The sequence below is a fragment of the Rhinopithecus roxellana genome, chromosome 9 (genome assembly GCF_007565055.1).
Source record: "Rhinopithecus roxellana isolate Shanxi Qingling chromosome 9, ASM756505v1, whole genome shotgun sequence".
Lineage (NCBI taxonomy): Eukaryota > Metazoa > Chordata > Mammalia > Primates > Cercopithecidae > Rhinopithecus > Rhinopithecus roxellana.
In genome coordinates, this window is record NC_044557.1 from 51,894,185 (window position 1) to 51,914,356 (window position 20,172).

Here is a 20,172-nt window from a genome sequence, read left to right on the forward strand (position 1 = left end):
AGATGGGAGCTCTAGAGAAGAATCCAAACAGAAATTAAGAAGGCCTTTGATAAGCTGATATTAGATTAAACATGGCAAAGGAAACAATCAGTGAGCTGTAAGATATGTCAATAGAAACATCCCAAATGGAAAAACGAATTGAAATGAATATCTAATAGATAGATTTAATTTTTATATAGTTGTTTAATTCTTATTGAAAGAATTAAACAGATCATTGAAAATTGAGTCTGTTTATTGTTAAAATTTTTCTTACCTTATGTGGCAAGTCCTGCATCTCCTCACCTATTTCATATATTCCAACTTTTATTTTTGTGGGAAAAATTTCTCTTTTTTTAATGTAATAAGTTTATTTTCTATTCTTAGCGAATGAAGACTTTGTGTCAATTTGTAAGCATGTAAAGTTTATTATGGAGTATAACCTCATGTATATTATTATTTTTATAGGTTGCCCTTTCCTTTTTTCAGTATTGCTGGGTGTTACCGGATATTTCACTTTGAATTAAAGAGAGAGTAGAGATAGGACAACATATTGTATCTAATCTCTATCTCAGAGTATAATATTAGCTATGAGTTTTTAGTAAATGCATTGAAGCAGCAAAAAAAGAGAATGAAAAAGAGAACAGAATATCCAAGAACTGGAGAGAAAATACACACAATGAAAATACTAGGAGAAGAGAGAAAGAAATATAAGTAATAATGGTTGAGGATGTACCAAAATTAATAGCAGAAACCAAACCATAAATCTGGGAAACTCCGAAAACATGAAACAGAATAAATATTAAAAAAAACTACACCTAAGCATATCATATTCAAAGCAGAAAACAAAAGACAAAAAGAAAACTCTGGAAAAAGCCAAATGGGGTTAAATACCTTATCTGTACAGGAACAAAGATACCAATTCTATTAAACCCCTCTTCAAGAACCATGTAAGCAAAAAGAAAGGGGGCTGAAATATTCAGTGTTTAAATAATAAAACCACCAACCTAGAACTCTGCATCCAGCGAAACTATCATTTAAAAGTGAAGTGGAAAAATGACTTTCTCAGACAAATAAAAACTAAAAACACTTGTCCACAGAATTGCCTTGCAAATAAAAAAAAGTAAGAGAAGTTCTTCAGAAAGAAGAAAAATGATGTTCATCAGAAATGTGTCTCTCTTTAAAAAAGAAAGATCATTAGGGAAGGAATAAATGAAAGTAAAATAAAGTATTTTATTATTCTTAGTTTTTAACTGATTTAACAATAACTCTTCAAAATAAAAACAGAAATAATTTATTGGGTTATTATAGCACATGGATAAATAAAATGAATAAAGAGAATGTTCTAAGAGACAGAAGAATTAAATTAGAAACTCTGTTATGAGATACCTGTAATACCTGTGAAGTAGTATAATGTTATGTGAATGTAGACTTAGATTACTTGCACATCTATATTGCAAGCCCCAAGGCCACCACTTAAAAATAACTGTAAAAAGGAGCACAATTGACAGCCTAAGAGAAAATGAAAACATATAAAACGGTCAATTAAAACCAGAAAAGGCACTGAAAGAGGGGAAGACAAAAACAAATATAAAAAACCAATAACAACAGCAAATAGTTACAAATGTTGTAGGTATTAATCCAACTGCATCAATAGTCACTTTAAATGTGAATACTAGGACGGGCACGGTGGCTCACACCTGTAATCCCAACACTTTGGGAGGCCTGAGGCGGGCGGATCACCTGAGGTTGGGAGTTTGAGACCAGCCTGACCAACATGGAGAAACCCCATCTCTACTAAAAATACAAAATTAGTCTGGCGTGGTGGCACATGCCTGTAATCCCAGCAACTCGGGAGGCCGAGGCAGGAGAATCACTTGAACCTGGGAGGCAGAGGTTGCAGCGAGCTGAGATTACTCCAGCCTGGGCAACAAGAGTGAAACTCCATCACAAAAAAAAAAAAAAAAAAAAAAAAAAAAAAAAAAAAAGTCAATACTAAATATACCAATAAAAATAGCATAGATTAAAAAAAAATGAAACAAAAACAGAAAGCAAGTCCCACTATATGTTTCTCACAAGAAACCTGCCTTAAATATGAGGACACAGATAAATTAAGAGTAAATGTATGGAGAAAGATATATTATCTTTATGCACATTAAAAAAAAAACCTAGGTTAGCCACATTAATTTAAGATATAGTAGATTTCATAGAAAAGAAAATTATTGGGGATAGTCATTACACAATGATAAAGGTCTCAATTTTCCAAGAAGATATTAGAATACTTAATGTGCAAGTGCCTAACAACATAGCAAGAACATATACATTAAAAAAATTGATAGAACTGCAAGAAAAAAATTCATGGAGCACTATTATAGTTGGAGACTTCCAATATCACTCTATTTGATATCAAAACCAGGTAAAGATATATAAAAAAAGAAAATCTATGGATCAGTAACATTCATAAACACAGATGTAAAAATCCTCAAAAATGTCAGCAAATCAAATAGAACAATCTATACAAAGAACTGTACATTATGTCAAATTGAGAATTATCCCAGATACACAAGGCTGATTCAAAATTTGAAAAATCTATTAAGGTAATATTTCACATCAAAAGTCAAAAGAAGAAAATTAGTATTATCATATCAGTAGATGCAGAAAAAGCAGTTGTCAAAATCCAACACCTGTTCACAATATATACTTTTAGCAAACTAAGAATAGAGGGGGACTTCTTCTATTTGATGAACACCATCTAGTAAAGAATCTACAGTTTAAAACATACATGATGTTGAAGAACTATTTGTATTTCTCCTAAGATCAGAAAAGCCAATGAGTTCCGTTCTTACCACTCCTATTCAACACCATACTGGAAACACTAGCTAATGTAATGCAACAATAAAAAGAAATGAAAAGAGGAAGATTAGGAAGAAAAAAATATATACGACTGTCTTTGTTTACAGATGATATATCCTATATTGAAAAGTACCAATAACAACAAAAAGTCTCCTAGACTAATAAGAGATTATAGTAAAGTTGCAGAATATAAGGTAAATACACAAAAGTCAATTGTTTTTCCATATGCTAACAATAAACAATTCAAATTTGATATGAAAAACATAATACTGGGGGGCGGAGCAAGATGGCCGAATAGGAACAGCTCCAGTCTCCAACTCCCGGAGCGAGCGACACAGTAGACCGGTGATTTCTGCATTTTCAACTGAGGTACTGGGGTCATCTCACTGGGGAGTGCCGGACAATCGGTGCTGGTCAGCTGCTGCAGCCCGACCAGCGAGAGCTGAAGCAGGGTGAGGCATTGCCTCACCTGGGAAGCGCAAGGGGGAAGGGAATCCCTTTTCCTAGCCAGGCGAACTGAGACACACAACACCTGGAAAATCGGGTAATTCCCACCCCAATACTGCGCTTTAAGCAAACGGGCACACCAGGAGATTATACCCACACCTGGCTGGGAGGGTCCCACGTCCACGGAGCCTCCCTCATTGCTAGCACAGCAGTCTGCGATCTAACTGCAAGGCAGCAGCGAGGATGGGGGAGGGGCGCCCGCCATTGCTGAGGCTTAAGTAGGTAAACAAAGTCGCTGGGAAGCTCGAACTGGGTGGAGCTCACAGCAGCTCAAGGAAACCTGCCTGTCTCTGTAGACTCCACCTCTGGGGACAGGGCACAGCTAAAAAACAACAGGGGAAGCAGCAAAGGCCTGTGCAGACCCGAACGACACTGTCTGACAGCTTTGAAGAGAGCAGCGGATCTCCCAACACAGAGGTTGAGATCTGAGAACGGACAGACTGCCTGCTCAAGTGGCTCCCTGACCCCTGAGCAGCCTAACTGGGAGACATTCCCCACTAGGGGCAGTCTGACACCCCACACCTCACAAGGTGGAGTACACCCCTGAGAGGAAGCTTCCAAAGTAAGAATCAGACAGGTACACTTGCTGTTCAGCAATATTCTATCTTCTGCAACCTCTGCTGCTGATACCCAGGCAAACAGGGTCTGGAGTGGACCTCAAGCAATCTCCAACAGACCTGCAGCTGAGGGTCCTGACTATTAGAAGGAAAACTACCAAACAGGAAGAACACCTATACCAAAACCCCATCAGTACGTCACCATCATCAAAGACCAGAGGCAGATAAAACCACAAAGATGGGGAAGAAGCAGGGTAGAAAAGCTGGAAATTCAAAAAATAAGAGCGCATCTCCCCCTGCAAAGGAGTGCAGCTCATCGCCAGCAACGGATCAAAGCTGGTCAGAGAATGACTTTGACAAGATGAGAGAAGAAGGCTTCAGTCCATCAAACTCCTCAGAGCTAAAGGAGGAATTACGTACCCGGCGCAAAGAAACTAAAAATCTTGAAAAAAGACTGGAAGAATTGATAGCTAGAATAATTAATGCAGAGAAGGTCATAAATGAAATGACAGAGATGAAAACCATGACTCGAGAAATATGTGACAAATCCACAAGCTTCAGTAAGGGACTTGATCAACTGGAAGAAAGAGTATCCGCGATTGAGGATCAAATGAATGAAATGAAGCGAGAAGAGAAACCAAAAGAAAAAGGAAGAAAAAGAAATGAACAAAGCCTGCAAGAAGTATGGGATTATGTAAAAAGACCAAATCTACGTCTGATTGGGGTGCCTGAAAGTGAGGGGGAAAATGTAACCAAGTTGGAAAATACTCTTCAGGATATCATCCAGGAGAACTTCCCCAACCTAGTAGGGCAGACCAACATTCAAATTCAGGAAATACAGAGAATGCCACAAAGATACTCCTCGAGAAGAGCAACTCCAAGACACATAATTGCCAGATTCACCAAAGTTGAAATGAAGGAAAACATCTTAAGGGCAGCCAGAGAGAAAGGTCGTGTTACCCACAAAAGGAAGCCCATCAGACTAAGAGCAGACCTCTCGGGAGAAACTCTACAAGCCAGAAGAGAGTGGTGGCCAATATTCAATATTCTTAAAGAAAAGAATTTTCAACCCAGAATTTCATATCCAGCCAAACTAAGTTTCATCAGTGAAGGAGAAATAAAATCCTTTACAGATAAGCAAATGCTTAGAGATTTTGTCACCACCAGGCCTGCCTTACAAGAGACCCTGAAGGAAGCCCTAAATATGGAAAGGAACAACCGGTACCAGCCATTGCAAAAACATGCCAAAATGTAAAGACCATCAAGGGTAGGAAGGAACTGCATCAACTAATGAGCAAAATAACCAGTTAATATCATAATGGCAGGATCAAGTTCACACATAACAATATTAACCTTAAATGTTAATGGACTAAATGCTCCAATTAAAAGACACAGACTGGCAAACTAGATAAAGAGTCAAGACCCATCAGTCTGCTGTATTCAGGAGACCCATCTCACATGCAGAGACATACATAGGCTCAAAATAAAGGGATGGAGGAAGATCTACCAAGCAAATGGAGAACGAAAAAAAGCAGGGGTTGCAATCCTTGTCTCTGATAAAACAGACTTTAAACCATCAAAGATCAAAAGAGACAAAGAAGGCCATTACATAATGGTAAAGGGATCAATTCAACAGGAAGAGCTAACTATCCTAAATATATATGCACCCAATACAGGAGCACCCAAATTCATAAAGCAAGTCCTTAGAGACTTACAAAGAGACTTAGACTCCCATAAAATAATAATGGGAGACTTCAACACTCCACTGTCAACATTAGACAGATCAATGAGACAGAAAGTTAACAAGGATATCCAGGAATTGAACTCATCTCTGCACCAAGTGGACCTAATAGACATCTATAGAACTCTCCACCCCAAATCAACAGAATATACATTCTTCTCAGCACCACATCACACTTATTCCAAAATTGACCACATAATTGGAAGTAAAGCACTCCTCAGCAAATGTAAAACAACAGAAATTATAACATACTGTCTCTCAGACCACAGTGCAATCAAACTAGAACTCAGGACTAAAAAACTCAATCAAAACCGTCAACTACATGTAAACTGAACAACCTGCTCCTGAATGACTACTGGGTGCATAACGAACTGAAGGCAGAAATAAAGATGTTCTTTGAAACCAATGAGAACAAAGATACAACTTACCAGAATCTCTGGGACACATTTAAAGCAGTGTGTAGAGGGAAATTTATAGCACTAAATGCCCACAAGAGAAAGCTGGAAAGATCTAAATTTGACACTCTAACATCACAATTAAAAGAACTGGAGAAGCAAGAGCAAACACATTCAAAAGCTAGCAGAAGGCAAGAAATAACTAAGATCAGAGCAGAACTGAAGGAGATAGAGACACAAAAAAACCCTCCAAAAAATCAATGAATCCAGGAGTTGGTTTTTCGAAAAGATCAAGAAAATTGACAGACCGCTAGCAAGACTAATAAAGAAGAAAAGAGAGAAGAATCAAATAGATGCAATAAAAAATGATAAAGGGGATATCACCACGGACCCCACAGAAATACAAACTACCATCAGAGAATACTATAAACACCTCTATGCAAATCAACTAGAAAATCTAGAAGAAATGGATAATTTCCTGGACACTTACACTCTTCCAAGACTAAACCAGGAAGAAGTTGAATCCCTGAATAGACCAATAGCAGGCTCTGAAATTGAGGCAATAATTAATAGCCTACCAACCAAAAATAGTCCAGGACCAGATGGATTCACAGCTGAATTCTACCAGAGGTACAACGAGGAGCTGGTACCATTCCTTCTGAAACTATTCCAATCAATTGAAAAAGAGAGAATCCTCCCTAACTCATTTTATGAGGCCAACATCATCCTGATACCAAAGCCTGGCAGAGACACAACAAAAAAAGAGAATTTTAGACCAATATCCCTGATGAACATCGATGCAAAAATCCTCAATAAAATACTGCAAACTGGATTCAGCAGCACATCAAAAAGCTTATCCACTATGATCAAGTGGGCTTCATCCCTGGGATGCAAGGCTGGTTCAACATTCGCAAATCAATAAACGTAATCCAGCATATAAACAGAACCAAAGACAAGAACCACATGATTATCTCAATAGATGCAGAAAAGGCTTTTGACAAAATTCAACAGCCCTTCATGCTAAAAACGCTCAATAAATTCGGTATTGATGGAACGTATCTCAAAATAATAAGAGCTATTTATGACAAACCCACAGCTAATATCATACTGAATGGGCAAAAACTGGAAAAATTCCCTTTGAAAACTGGCACAAGACAGGGATGCCCTCTCTCACCACTCCTATTCAACATAGTGTTGGAAGTTCTGGCTAGGGCAATCAGGCAAGAGAAAGAAATAAAGGGTATCCAGTTTGGAAAAGAAGAAGTCAAATTGTCCCTGTTTGCAGATGACATGATTTTATATTTAGAAAACCCCATTGTCTCAGCCCAAAATCTCCTTAAGCTGATAAGCAACTTCAGCAAAGTCTCAGGATACAAAATTAATGTGCAAAAATCACAAGCATTCTTATATACCAGTAACAGACAAACAGAGAGCCAAATCATAAATGAACTTCCATTCACAATTGCTTCAAAGACAATAAAATACCTAGGAATCCAAATTACAAGGGATGTAAAGGACCTCTTCAAGGAGACCTCTTCACTGCTCAGTGAAATAAAAGAGGTCACTAACAAATGGAAGAACATACCATGCTCATGGATAGGAAGAACCAATATCGTGAAAATGGCCATACTGCCCAAGGTTATTTATAGATTCAATGCCATCCCCATCAAGCTACCAATGATTTTCTTCACAGAATTGGAAAAAACGGCTTTAAAGTTCATGTGGAACCAAAAAAGAGCCCACATTGCCAAGACAATCCTAAGTCAAAAGAACAAAGCTGGAGGCATCATGCTACCTGACTTCAAACTATACTACAAGGCTACAGTAACCAAAACAGCATGGTACTGGTACCAAAACAGAGATATAGACCAATGGAAGAGAAAAGAGCCCTCAGAAATAATACCACACATCTACAGCCATCTGATCTGACAAACCTGAGGGAAACAAGCAATGGGGAAACGATTCCCTATTTAATAAATGGTGCTGGGAAAATTGGCTAGCCATAAGTAGAAAAGCTGAAACTGGATCCTTTCCATACTCCTTATATGAAAATTAATTCAAGATGGATTAGAGACTTAAATGTTAGACCTAATACCATAAAAACCGTAGAAGAAAACGTAGGTAGTACCATTCAGGACATAGGCATGGGCAAGGACTTCATGTCTAAAACACCAAAAGCAATGGCAGCAAAAGCCAAAATTGACAAATGGGATATGATTAAACTAAAGAGCTTCTGCACAGCAAAAGAAACTACCATCAGAGTGAACAGGCAACCTACAGAATGGGAGAAAATTTTTGCAATCTACTCATCTGACAAAGGGCTAATATCCAGAACCTACAAAGAACTCAAACAAATTTACAAGAAAAAAACAAACAACCCCATCAAAAAGTGGGCAAAGGATATGAACAGACATTTCTCAAAAGAAGACATTCATACAGCCAACAGACACATGAAAAAATGCTCATCATCACTGGCCATCAGAGAAATGTAAATCAAAACCACAATGAGATACCATCTCACACCAGTTAGAATGGCAATCATTAAAAAGTCAGGAAACAGGTGCTGGAGAGGATGTGGAGAAATAGGAACACTTTTACACTGTTGGTGGGATTGTAAACTAGTTCAACCATTATGGAAAACAGTATGGCGATTCCTCAAGGATCTAGAACTAGATGTACCATATGACCCAGCCATCCCACTACTGGGTATATACCCAAAGGATTATAAATCATGCTGCTATAAAGACACATGCACACGTATGTTTATTGCGGCACTATTCACAATAGCAAAGACTTGGAATCAACCCAAATGTCCATCTGTGACAGACTGGATTAAGAAAATGTGGCACATATACACCATGGAATATTATGCAGCCATAAAAAAGGATGAGTTTGCGTCCTTTGTAGGGACATGGATGCAGCTGGAAACCATCATTCTTAGCAAACTGTCACAAGAACAGAAAACCAAACACCACATGTTCTCACTCCTAGGTGGGAACTGAACAATGAGATCACTTGGACTCGGGAAGGGGAACATCACACATCAGGGCCTATCATGGGGAGGGGGGAGGGGGGAGGGATTGCATTGGGAGTTATACCTGATATAAATGACGAATTGATGGGTGCTGACGAGTTGATGGGTGCAGCACACCAACATGGCACAAGTATACATATGTAACAAACCTGCACATTATGCACATGTACCCTAGAACTTAAAGTATAATAAAAAAAAAAAGAAAAACATAATATCCTTTAAATTAGCACCAGAAAAGTAAAATACTTAGAAATAAATCTTTCAAAATATGCATATGAGAAAAGTATAAAATTTTGATGAAAGAAGTCAAAGATCTCAATAAATAGGAAGATATCCATGTTCATGGATAAGAAGACTATATACTGTTAAGATATCAGTTATTTCCAAGATGAACTATAGATACAATGCATGCAAAACTCATGGCAAGTTATTTTTTGTGAATCAACAAACTCTAATGTTTATATTGAAAGGCAAAAGGCTCCAAATACCCAGCAGAATACTTAAGAAAATAAACACAATCAGACAACAGAAACTACCTAATAGTAAGACTTACTATAAAGTCAGAGTAATCAACATAGGGTGAAATTGGATTAATAATAAATACATATATCAAAGGAACAAAGGAAAGTGCCCAGAAATTGACCACCACAAATAGAGTCAACCGAGCAAGGCAATACAATGGAGAAAGAATGATCTTTTTAACAAATGGTGTCAGAACAACTGGACATTTACAAGTAAAAGAAATGAATCTAGATGCTGACTTTATACACCTCTCAAACATTTATTCAAAAGAAATCAGAGACCTAAATGCAAAACATAAAACTACTAAACTTCTAGAATATAACACAGGAGAAAATCTAAGGACTTTGTGTTTACTGATGATTTTTAACATATAACACCAAAAGCACAATACAAGAAGGAAAAAAAATGCAAAGTCGGACATTATTAAAATTACACTTCTGCTCTTAAAAAGAAATTTTAAAGAGAATAAAAAAAAAGCCACAGATATGAAGAAAGTATTTGAAAACAGAACTGCTGAAAGACTAACATACACAATATACAGAAAATCTTAAAGCAAGCAAGTCAATTAAAAATTGATAGATCTCAAAAGACACCTCGCCAAAGAAGATACAGAGATGGTAGGTAAATAAGCATATGAAAAGTTGCATCTTATGTCATTAGGGAATTGCAAATTAAAACAATCTGTATCAATAAAATTGCTTATCTTAATAAACATAATTGATTTATAGTAATTGTTTTATCTCAATTATTTTATCTGAATAAAATATCACTAACTCTTTTTAGAATAACTACAAGTGAATACACTGACAACACCATACACTGGGGGTGGGGCTTGTAGGTCTACAGTATCTCTCATTTACTGCTGGTAATAATGCAAAATGGGATAACCATGTCAGAAGACAGTTTGACAGTTTCTTACAAAGCGAACCATAGTCTTTTCAGATATCAGCAATCACACTCCTTGGTATTTATCCAAATGAGTTGAAAAGTTATGCCTACACAAAACCCTGCACACAAATGTGTATACTGGCCTTATTTGTAATCTCCCCAAACTGGAAACAACCAAGATGACTTCAATAGGTGAATGAATAAACATACAATGATGGCACATTTATACAATGGATTATTGTTCAGAAATAAAAAATGAGCTATCAAGTCACAAAAAATGTGAGGGAACCTTAAGAGCCTATTGTCAAGTGAAAGAGGCCAGTCTGAAAAAAAGCTACATTCTCTATAGTTCCAACTATATGACATTCTAGAAAACGCAAAACGATGGAGACATTAAAAAAAAAAAAAAATCCAGTGCTGGTCAGGGCTTTGGGAAGAGGACAGAAGGGATAAAGAGGTGTAACACTGAAATTTTAGGGAAGGAAAACTATTCTGTATGATATTATATTGGTAGATAAATGACATTATACATTTGTCAAAGCCTATAGAACCATACAACATAGTGTAAACTATGAACTTAAGTAGTAATAATGTACCAGTACTGGCTCATCAATTTTAACTAATCTACTATGCTAATGCAAGATGTTAATAATAGGAGAAAAACCATTTGTATTGGTAGAGTATGTAAGGGATGGAGGAGAGGGTACACAGTAACTCTGTGAACTCTCTGTACTATCAATTTTTCTGTAAATGCAAAATTGTTCTGAAAATAAAATCTAATTTTAGGCTGACTATATTTGTTAATTATTTCTAAACAATCATCAGAATTTCTTCTGGGTTTACCATATAGAAATATATATAAACTGAGACTAATGATAGTTTGTTTCTTTTCAAATCATGTATCTTTTACTTCCCTTTCTTTCTTTACCTCTATTTGTAGTTTTACAATGTTGCTGAATAGAGGAGAGGTAGCAGATATTGGTTTTGCTTCTTAAAGATTTTACCAACAGTTTGTATGTGAACTATATAACAAAAGTGTAGTATTTTTCATAGATATCATTTTTCTGTTTAACAAAACGTACTTCTTTTTTTTTTTTTTTTTTTTGAGATGGCGTTTCACTCTTGTCACCTAGGCTGGTGTGCAATGGCGCGATCTCGGCTCACTGAAACCTCTACCTCCTGGGTTCAAGTGATTCTCCTGCCTCAGTCTCTGGAGTAGCTGTGATTACAGGCATGTACTACCACACCCAGCTTTTTTTTTTTTTTTTTTTCTAAGTAGAGATGGGATTTCTCCATGTTGGCCAGGCTGATTTCAAACTCCCAAGTTCAGGTAATCTGCCCTCCTCAGCCTCCCAGTGTGCTGAGATTACAGGTGTGAGCCACTGTGCCCGGCCCAAAATGTACTTTTTTGCTTTGATTCCTGCTTATCAAAAATGGATGGTAAATTTCCTTGGCCACTTTTCTGTATCTATTAAGGTAATCATAAGAAGTTTCTTATTTAATACTCTATGTTACTGCCAAGACAGAAGTTCAACATCTCTCTACTTGACCTACATGGTCACATGCCTCCTAAATTTCCTAATTTCCCTCTACTTTTGGTTTTTAGGTTTTTTCCTTTTATTTCAGCTCAACAGTGCTTTTAAGATATATATTTAGTTTTAAAAATCTAATATATCTCATCCAAGTTTTACCCTAATTGGTAGTATATTTTAGGCTTTCTATTCTGCCATGTGACCATTCTTCATCAAAATCTACAAATGCTTTTCATGGTGTATCCATGGGCTGGGTGTGCTGGCTCACTCCTGTAATCTCTGCACTTTGGAACGCCAATGCAGGAGGATCACTTGAGCCCAGGAGTTCAAGACCAGTCTGGGCAACATGGTAAAACCCTATCTCTGGAAAAAAAAAAAAAAAAAAAAAAAAAAGCAAAAATTATCTGGGCATGGTTGTGCACACCAATAATCCCAGCTACTCAGTGGGCTAAGGCAGGAGGATCCTTTGAGTCTGGGAGGCAGAGTTTGTAGTGAGCCAAGATCACACCACTGCACTTGGGACTGAGCGACAGAGTGAGGCCTTGTCTCCAAAAAAAAAGAAAAAAAAGAATCCATGTTTTCCTCTCAGAAAGCACTGTCACCACTAATTCCACTAATGGCAAAAGGGTTATTAGAGAAGAGACATACACATTACAGTTATTGGGAAAATAACTATATATTCCATATCAACTTATTGGTATAATACTGTCTTAACTCTGCTTTGGAAATACAGATCGTAGAGATGATAAAACAAATATGTGAAATAAAAATATCTTGTGAGCAAATTTAAATGATAGTGAATACCAACTTCATGGGCTTGGCCTAAAGCTGCTTCATCTTTAATTTTTCTTATCTGCAGAAATAATTAAAGTAAGTAGCATAAGACAATAATCTAGGAGCATAAGACAATAATCTAGGAGCTGTGTAAGAAGACAGCATAAGAATATAAAAGAAGACAGAAAAGTGTTCCCAGGCCAGGTACGGTAGGTCACACCTGTATCCCAGCACTTTGGGAGGCTGAGGAGGGCAGATCACTCAAGGTCAGGACTTCAAGACCAGCCTGGCCAACATGGGGGAATCCTGTGTCTACAAAAAATACAAAAGTTAGCTGGGCATGGTGGTCCACGCCTATAATCCCAGCTACTTGGGAGGCTGAGGTAGGAGAATTGCTTGATTCTGGGAAGTGGAAGTTGCAGTGAGCTGAGATCGTGCCACTGCACTCCAACCTGGGTGATGGAGTGAGACTCTGTTTCAGAAAAAGAAAAAAAAAAAAGTATCTCCCAAATAACCAAAATAAGTTCAAATGACATGTTCCAGTTATATAAGTAGAAAATCAATATATTGAGGCTTTTGTTTTATCTTTAATCATATACAAAGGGGTATTTACATGAAGAATAATATTTTAAAAATTATCATTTCTATTCACATAATCTGACAGAGATGATTCCTGACATTCTACCCTCTCGCCAAAGTACCTTTCCCCTTCTGCCCATTGGTTTAACAAGTTCTTTCTTTTCCTATGGGTCTTAGTTGAAAAGCTATTTCTTTAGGGTAATTTCATCTGGTTTTCTAGAATGGGTTGGATGACCCTGATTTACATTTCTCTTGCATACTGCCCTTTCTTTTTATAACAAGCATCGTATTTATATTACTATTCAACTTCTTTTGACTGTAAATTCCATGAGGACAAACAGGGTCCTCATATTTTATTTCTTGCTACATCTCCAGGCCTTAGCATTATTCTTTGTTCATACTGGGACTCTATAAGCAGTTGTTCAATTACAAAATGAATAACTGTGAAAATCCATTAATAACAATTGTTACTCTAGGTTGGAAAATACTTTCTTACTGAAGACAAAACCACTTGCACAATTAAGAAAAAGATAAAAAGCAAAATGGTTAGACTATATTAAACACTGATTAATTATTTCAACATTCTGTTTAAATAGCAGTTATTTACATATCATTTGATTATTTTAGAGATTATAAATATTTATCAAAGAATGTAATATGTTAGAACATTCATTTAAAGTCCCTCATAATATTGACATTTATTCAAGAAGCTAGAAGAGTTTACAAAAGAGCCCAAGTGTTTCAGAGTGTCTACATGGTATCTAATGAACATTTACTCTCCTCTCAATAGCAATTTTAAGTCTCTTATGTTAACATTATACCCCTATATATTAACATGTAGCAACGAGCAGAAGATACTAAACTATGTGTCAAAACAAATAGTAATGAAAAATGGGGAAAAGGGGAGATTAATCATGAGTTCTTATACCTGTAAGTGATGTGCTTGTGCTGCCATTTCTGTCCTGTCAATGCATATCGCTTTCGACGAATATGAAATTTGGAGCTACCCCTTGTCTGGTCAGGTACACCGCATCGGGGCTTCTTCATCCAGCTGAAAAAAAAAAAAAAAGCAGTATTTTCCAGTTATTTACTAATAACCCTAATCATTAAATTCAAAAGGAAATCAATTAAGAGGTTAATCTGAGACAGTGATGATGAAAATGGCAAACTATAAAGTAAAGGGAACACTGAATTTTCTTGCACTTTGAATCTAAGTAGATAGCATAGTTTTTCCTGAATGATCAAGAATCACTAGTTTACTATTCAGATCCTTTAGATAATTTTCTTCTCTCTGATTTATTTTGAGCTAACTGTAGACAGAGGTACTCTAAAGCTTCTAAGAATTTGCTGTTAACAAGGTATATAATCTTGGGCAAGTCTTTAATTCCTAGAGTTACTCATAAAATGCCATTAAGGAGTATTCCATCTTTAACATTCAAAGATTATTCTAATCTATTACCTGAGTTTAAATGCCACGATTCAAGAGGATATATGCTACTCTGTTCTAATTTACATAGCAGTCAACTGTTTATTCAAATAAAATATTCATTTCTCTACCTTTTCTTCTTTACATTTGATCATTATTTCATTTCCAAGTAGTAGCCACTTGCTTTGAATATTTGATAAATAACCAAATTCTATGCTTAAAAATATTTTTCTGAATATGAGGTTTTGCACTCATGAGACTAAGGTTTAATGTATTTCAATTTGAAAAGGAAACGCTGCTTTTAATTTATTAATCTTAATACATATACAGATAAAATAGTCTAATTTCTCTTCTAGAGAGTCTCATTGGACCACTGTTACATTTTCTATCTATTCTTGCATCTCATCTAAGTAGAAAGATTTTCATGATTTGGGGGGTAGTTTTTCTTTAGTGCTTTATAAAGTGACTTTACTGTTTATTAGTCCCTTTATTTTAATAACTACAAAGGTAAAGAAGAAAATTCATAGTGCTACATGGTTCAGAAAGTAGAAATGAAAAACAATTTTTGGAGTATTTACTTTACAATTTCTACACTTCTTAAATGGAAAAGGAGTGATCATAGAGATGACTCTCTAAGTCATTTACACATTAAGTAATTTACATGTGAAGTAATTTACATGTTATGCAACAAAATCTAATAATCCGCTATTACGAACATAATAACTTTTCTGCATCAGTGAAATAATAACTTTTACTTCTTAAGAAAGATGGCACGTTTCCAGAAAACATTAAAAGATTCTGCTTTCTTATTCTGACCCCAGTAATGTAGACCATGCAGTTACCAGAATTAACAAATTCCATCCTAGTTTAAATGCATTGTAGAATTACTTCAGAAAGTCATTCTTCCCCTTTAAGTCCCCAAATTAAAAAATACATCTTGTAAATGCTAAATTCTAAGAGGCTATCCAGCTTTATGGAACTGAGCCTGAGGAGGTGAGATCAGAGGCCTCTCATTTTTAACTAACACTCCCATGGTATTTCTAAACACAATGAATTTGAGAATTTGAGAGATATTTCACTATATTGTAAAACACTCAAGAGAAGGGGTGTTCGTGTTCTCAGTATCTTGCACAACTCCTGGCATAGGAGAAATATCTAGATACTGATTTAACTAACAATTAAGTATTAATGGTGTGCCTACGATGATTTAAGTTGCTTTTATATGTGGGTATTAATTATATTCTCAAAAAATTATAATATTCCTAAGGTTATTATATGTTAATATAATTAATAACTATGTTACCTCATTGAAAGTACTGGGAGAACAAACAATATGTAATTATGAAATATGAATATATTTACTTAATGTGGGATATGGTTACATTCACATTTAGCTAATGAAAACATTTAAGTAAGCAATCTGTAAAAAAACAAACAAACCTGAAATGGATAGCTGGGTAAAATTTGAAACAATAGAATTAACTATTATCAGAATAAAATGTATTTTCAATAAGGGTATAGTCTCTAAAATTACTTTAGTATGTATAAAATTGAAAAATGAAGGCAGTGATGTCATGCTTTTGTTGGAGTCAGTAAAATATTTCTTTGTGAAGTGTATGCATCTTTCAAAGAACAGATTTTTGGTTTTTTTTGAGTCCGAGTTTTGCTCTTGTCACCCAGGCTGGAGTGCAATGGCATGATCTCGGCTTACCACAATCTCCACCTCCCTGGTTCAAGTAATTCTCCTGCCTCAGCCTCCCGAGTAGCTGGGATTACAGGCATGCGTCACCACACCCGGCTAATTTTGTATTTTTAGTAGAGATAGGGTTTCTTCATGTTGGTCAGGCTGGTCTCAAACTCCCGAGCTCAGGTGATCTGCCTGCCTCAGCCTCCCAAAGTGCTGGGATTACAGGCGTGAGCCACAATGCCCGGCCCAAAAACCAGATATTTTAGGGAGGAATATTAGGTTCCTGTGCTAAAAGACATTTCTGCTGAATTCCTTATTTAAGTCTTGGGCTTTTGCCCACTTCATATAGTTATTTGATTGTGTTCTAACTATTTGTTCATTTACCCATCTCATCCTGATTTATTCATCCTACAATATTTTTGAGCTTTTACAACATGCTAACATATATAAAAGAAAGTATGGATTAAAAGATGAAGAAAGAAAGAGCCCCTTCCTTACTGAGCTTATAGCACACAGGTAAGACATGTATCATTTAAAAAGTACAATATAATGGGGTAAGTGCTCTCATACCTCCATCTAGATATCCTGTCATCATCTCTAATGTTATACGTAATACAAAGAAAATGATATTCCTACCCCAAACTTTCACCAATTTATCTGATGCCTCATCTTAACTGAAAGCCTTAGCATCTTCTAATGCCCCACCAGATATCCAGGTATAATCCTCTACTACTACTTCCTCACATCCAACCAATCACAGTCTAGTCCCTTCGACCCTCAAAATGTCTCTTATATCTCTCACTCTCAACACTTCCTTCATTTTCACTACTAACAATACATTTTTCCAAAGCAAAGGTGTGTTCTCTACATGTTCTGAGCATGAAATACCTTTGTAAAAAGAATCTGATTGAGGTCTACTTAGTGAGGGTGTCCCCTGCCCTCCTTCTCAAAATCCACTCGAGTTTCTACAGAACCAAAACTCTTTCTGCCCTTACATGCAGTGACCTCTGTCTGGAATACTTTTCACTCCTTGTTCACCCTGAGAATCCTAATTATTCTTTAATAGTCATCTCACACAGATATAGTTTACCACCCCAATGCAGCATGTCTTATAATGTGTATCCTGATTTGTATGTGTCTGTCTCTATCTGCCACTGACCTGTGAGTGTGGGTAGAGAGCCAAGCACGAGGTCAGTGCCTAGTGAAGTCGCCAATAAGGAACATGAAGCAAATGAACTAAGTCTGTATGTCATTTTGCATATACTGATCATTTCGACAATCCTACATATTTCTTGGGACTTCATAACTTTCTCCAACTCTGCGCTTTTAACAAATGATTATTGCAGAGATAGTATGTGGACACTTATATAAAACAAAATCACGAAGTAGATAATTTACACATAAGAAATAAGCATAACATATATAATATAATACCAATTAATGATTTAATGAAAAGAACTCTGAAAGAAGATAGGTAAAGTTGAGAATACACTATGTTAACTTCACCAGTATTTGTATGTAAACATTCTGGCACAGAAATATTAGTGGGTATTACCTACTCAAAGTGTGTAAAATACCATAAATATGATCAAAGCACATCACACTACTGAACATGACACAGAATCTGAGCTAAATCAGTCTTCAGGCTTTTGTATGTGACTTTAAACATTTGATTTCATAAGCAGGCAGGTCCTTTCTTATGGAAATTCTAAAGTTCCCAACGGATATAAAGAATGGTCAGTGTTTAACAGGACTCATCAATGTATGAAATGTTGTCTAATATTAAATGCAAAACTGGCATGTTAATGTTTTTATTCAGTTAGAGTCTAGCAGCCAGGTTCATTTCCAGTTGCCCAAATAGATAATATAAATTTATTAGGCACCAAAATGTTAGTAGCATTCAAATATCAATTTGATAAATCCCATATATACCTGTTTACACAAAAAGCAGGACTATATAACTACATATATCCACAGACAAAGTTAACATATAAGTGTATTATATATATATGTGTGTGTGTGTGTGTGTATACACACACACACACATATATATTGCTTATTACCAACTGGCAACTTGGTAAAATCTAGTTGCCACCTTTTTTTAAAGCTTTCAATAACGTTATTTTCAGGCAGCACTTTTTTGTGACAGTGTCACTGCTTAAACACAGTTATTTTTTCAGTGTGTCAACACACAACTCATATAACTGTGCTTTTTCTTTTTCTTGACTGACTCATTTGTAAGAAATTTTAAGTTGACGTCCCAAACAAAGACATGGGGAAGGGGCACTGCAGCATGTGGTAGAGGGTTAACTAAGAAAGGCATTTTGTAATTATCAAGGTGTAAATAATGGCATGGCTTCAATTTTCATAAATGAAATACTGATTTAATTTTTGAGAATTTTAGAGAATTTTAAAATGAGGTGGGCAAATCATTAATGTCCTCATTTAAGTTAACTCAACTTAAAAAGAAAAAAAAAAATCTAAATCAGTGCTTTTTAGAGGAGTATAAAAATTGAAAGCAGGGATCCAGGTGCCATACTGTAGAGTTACCTTGCTGGTTCCACTGACTGACTCACTAGGCCTATGACAATAGTCAGGTTACCGTTTCTTTTTATACTTCAGTTTCCGCATCTTTAAAGGAGATGACAATATTACCTCTTTTAATGGGTTACTGTGAAGAATGAATTAGTTAAATTATTTAAAACACTTAAAATAGTGTCTAGCAGACAGTAACTACTATTATTAACTTACAATTCCAATTCTAATAACTATTATTATTTTACAAATATCAGGAAGTAGTTATACCGGTGGTAATCATAGTAGAAGCAGCAGCAGCAGCAGCAGCAGCAGCATACAAATAATAGTGTGCTTCACCTCCCTTTGACCTGTATGTATGTTATTTAACACAGGGATTTTCTTGGTACTTTGATAACAGAAATGTAAGTAAACAGCTTCACTGTTCCCTGTTTTATGTAAGTGAAGTAGCCAGAAGCTTCTAGACAGTTTGGTGTGTATACACACACACACACACACACACACACACACACACACTATCTGAAAGTGTCCATTAGCTTCAGTAAAAAAAAATTTAAAAAGTATTTAATAAGTTGGGCATTCATGCCAAACACATAAGGCCACTCACTGCATGACTCTAAAAGGTGCCCTTAGGTTATAGTCCTTGTACTGGGCATCCTGTAGTGGTGCTGCAGAAACGCAGTGCTTCAACAAAATACCAGGGAAACACCATCCCTTGCAGCTAGAGCTCTGCCACACAGTGGCTCTGTGTACATACACCTACCTTTACCATGAGAAAAGAAAATGACTGCCAAATACATATGTTGTACTTTATCAATTAGTTCTCCAAGACAATATTCACCAGGATAATATGTTAAACAAGTTTCCATTCTCCATACTTTTCCAGGTTTTAGTTAAAAGTACAAATAATATTTACTATTTTTAGTAGTCCCCAAAAGATCCTTCTAAAAATTTTAAAATATACTTATTTTAATTACTTTAAAAAATCCTTAGGCTTTGTTTGTATTCATAGAGTCAAGTCCAGTTGTAATGGAAAGATTTTTAAAAGTAAATTAACTTAGGGCTAAAAATGTGGCTGACAGGTCATTCCAGTCCAGAGTTTCTTTTTTCTACAGACTCATTAACCGCCTGTATAGACACCCAGGTTATTCACAAGATTGCAATGG

General features: G+C 36.0%; 1 protein-coding gene across 1 annotated transcript in view; it reads right to left on the reverse strand.

Annotated features, from left to right (window-relative positions):
• The window catches only part of MMP16 (matrix metallopeptidase 16), a 288,332-nt gene that overhangs the window by 132,543 nt on the left and 135,617 nt on the right, over positions 1-20,172 (reverse strand). Inside the window, exon 3 of the mRNA XM_010371695.2 lies at positions 14,287-14,409. Within this exon, the coding sequence (XP_010369997.1) occupies positions 14,287-14,409 (123 nt within the window). The remainder of the gene's footprint in view (positions 1-14,286; positions 14,410-20,172) is intronic.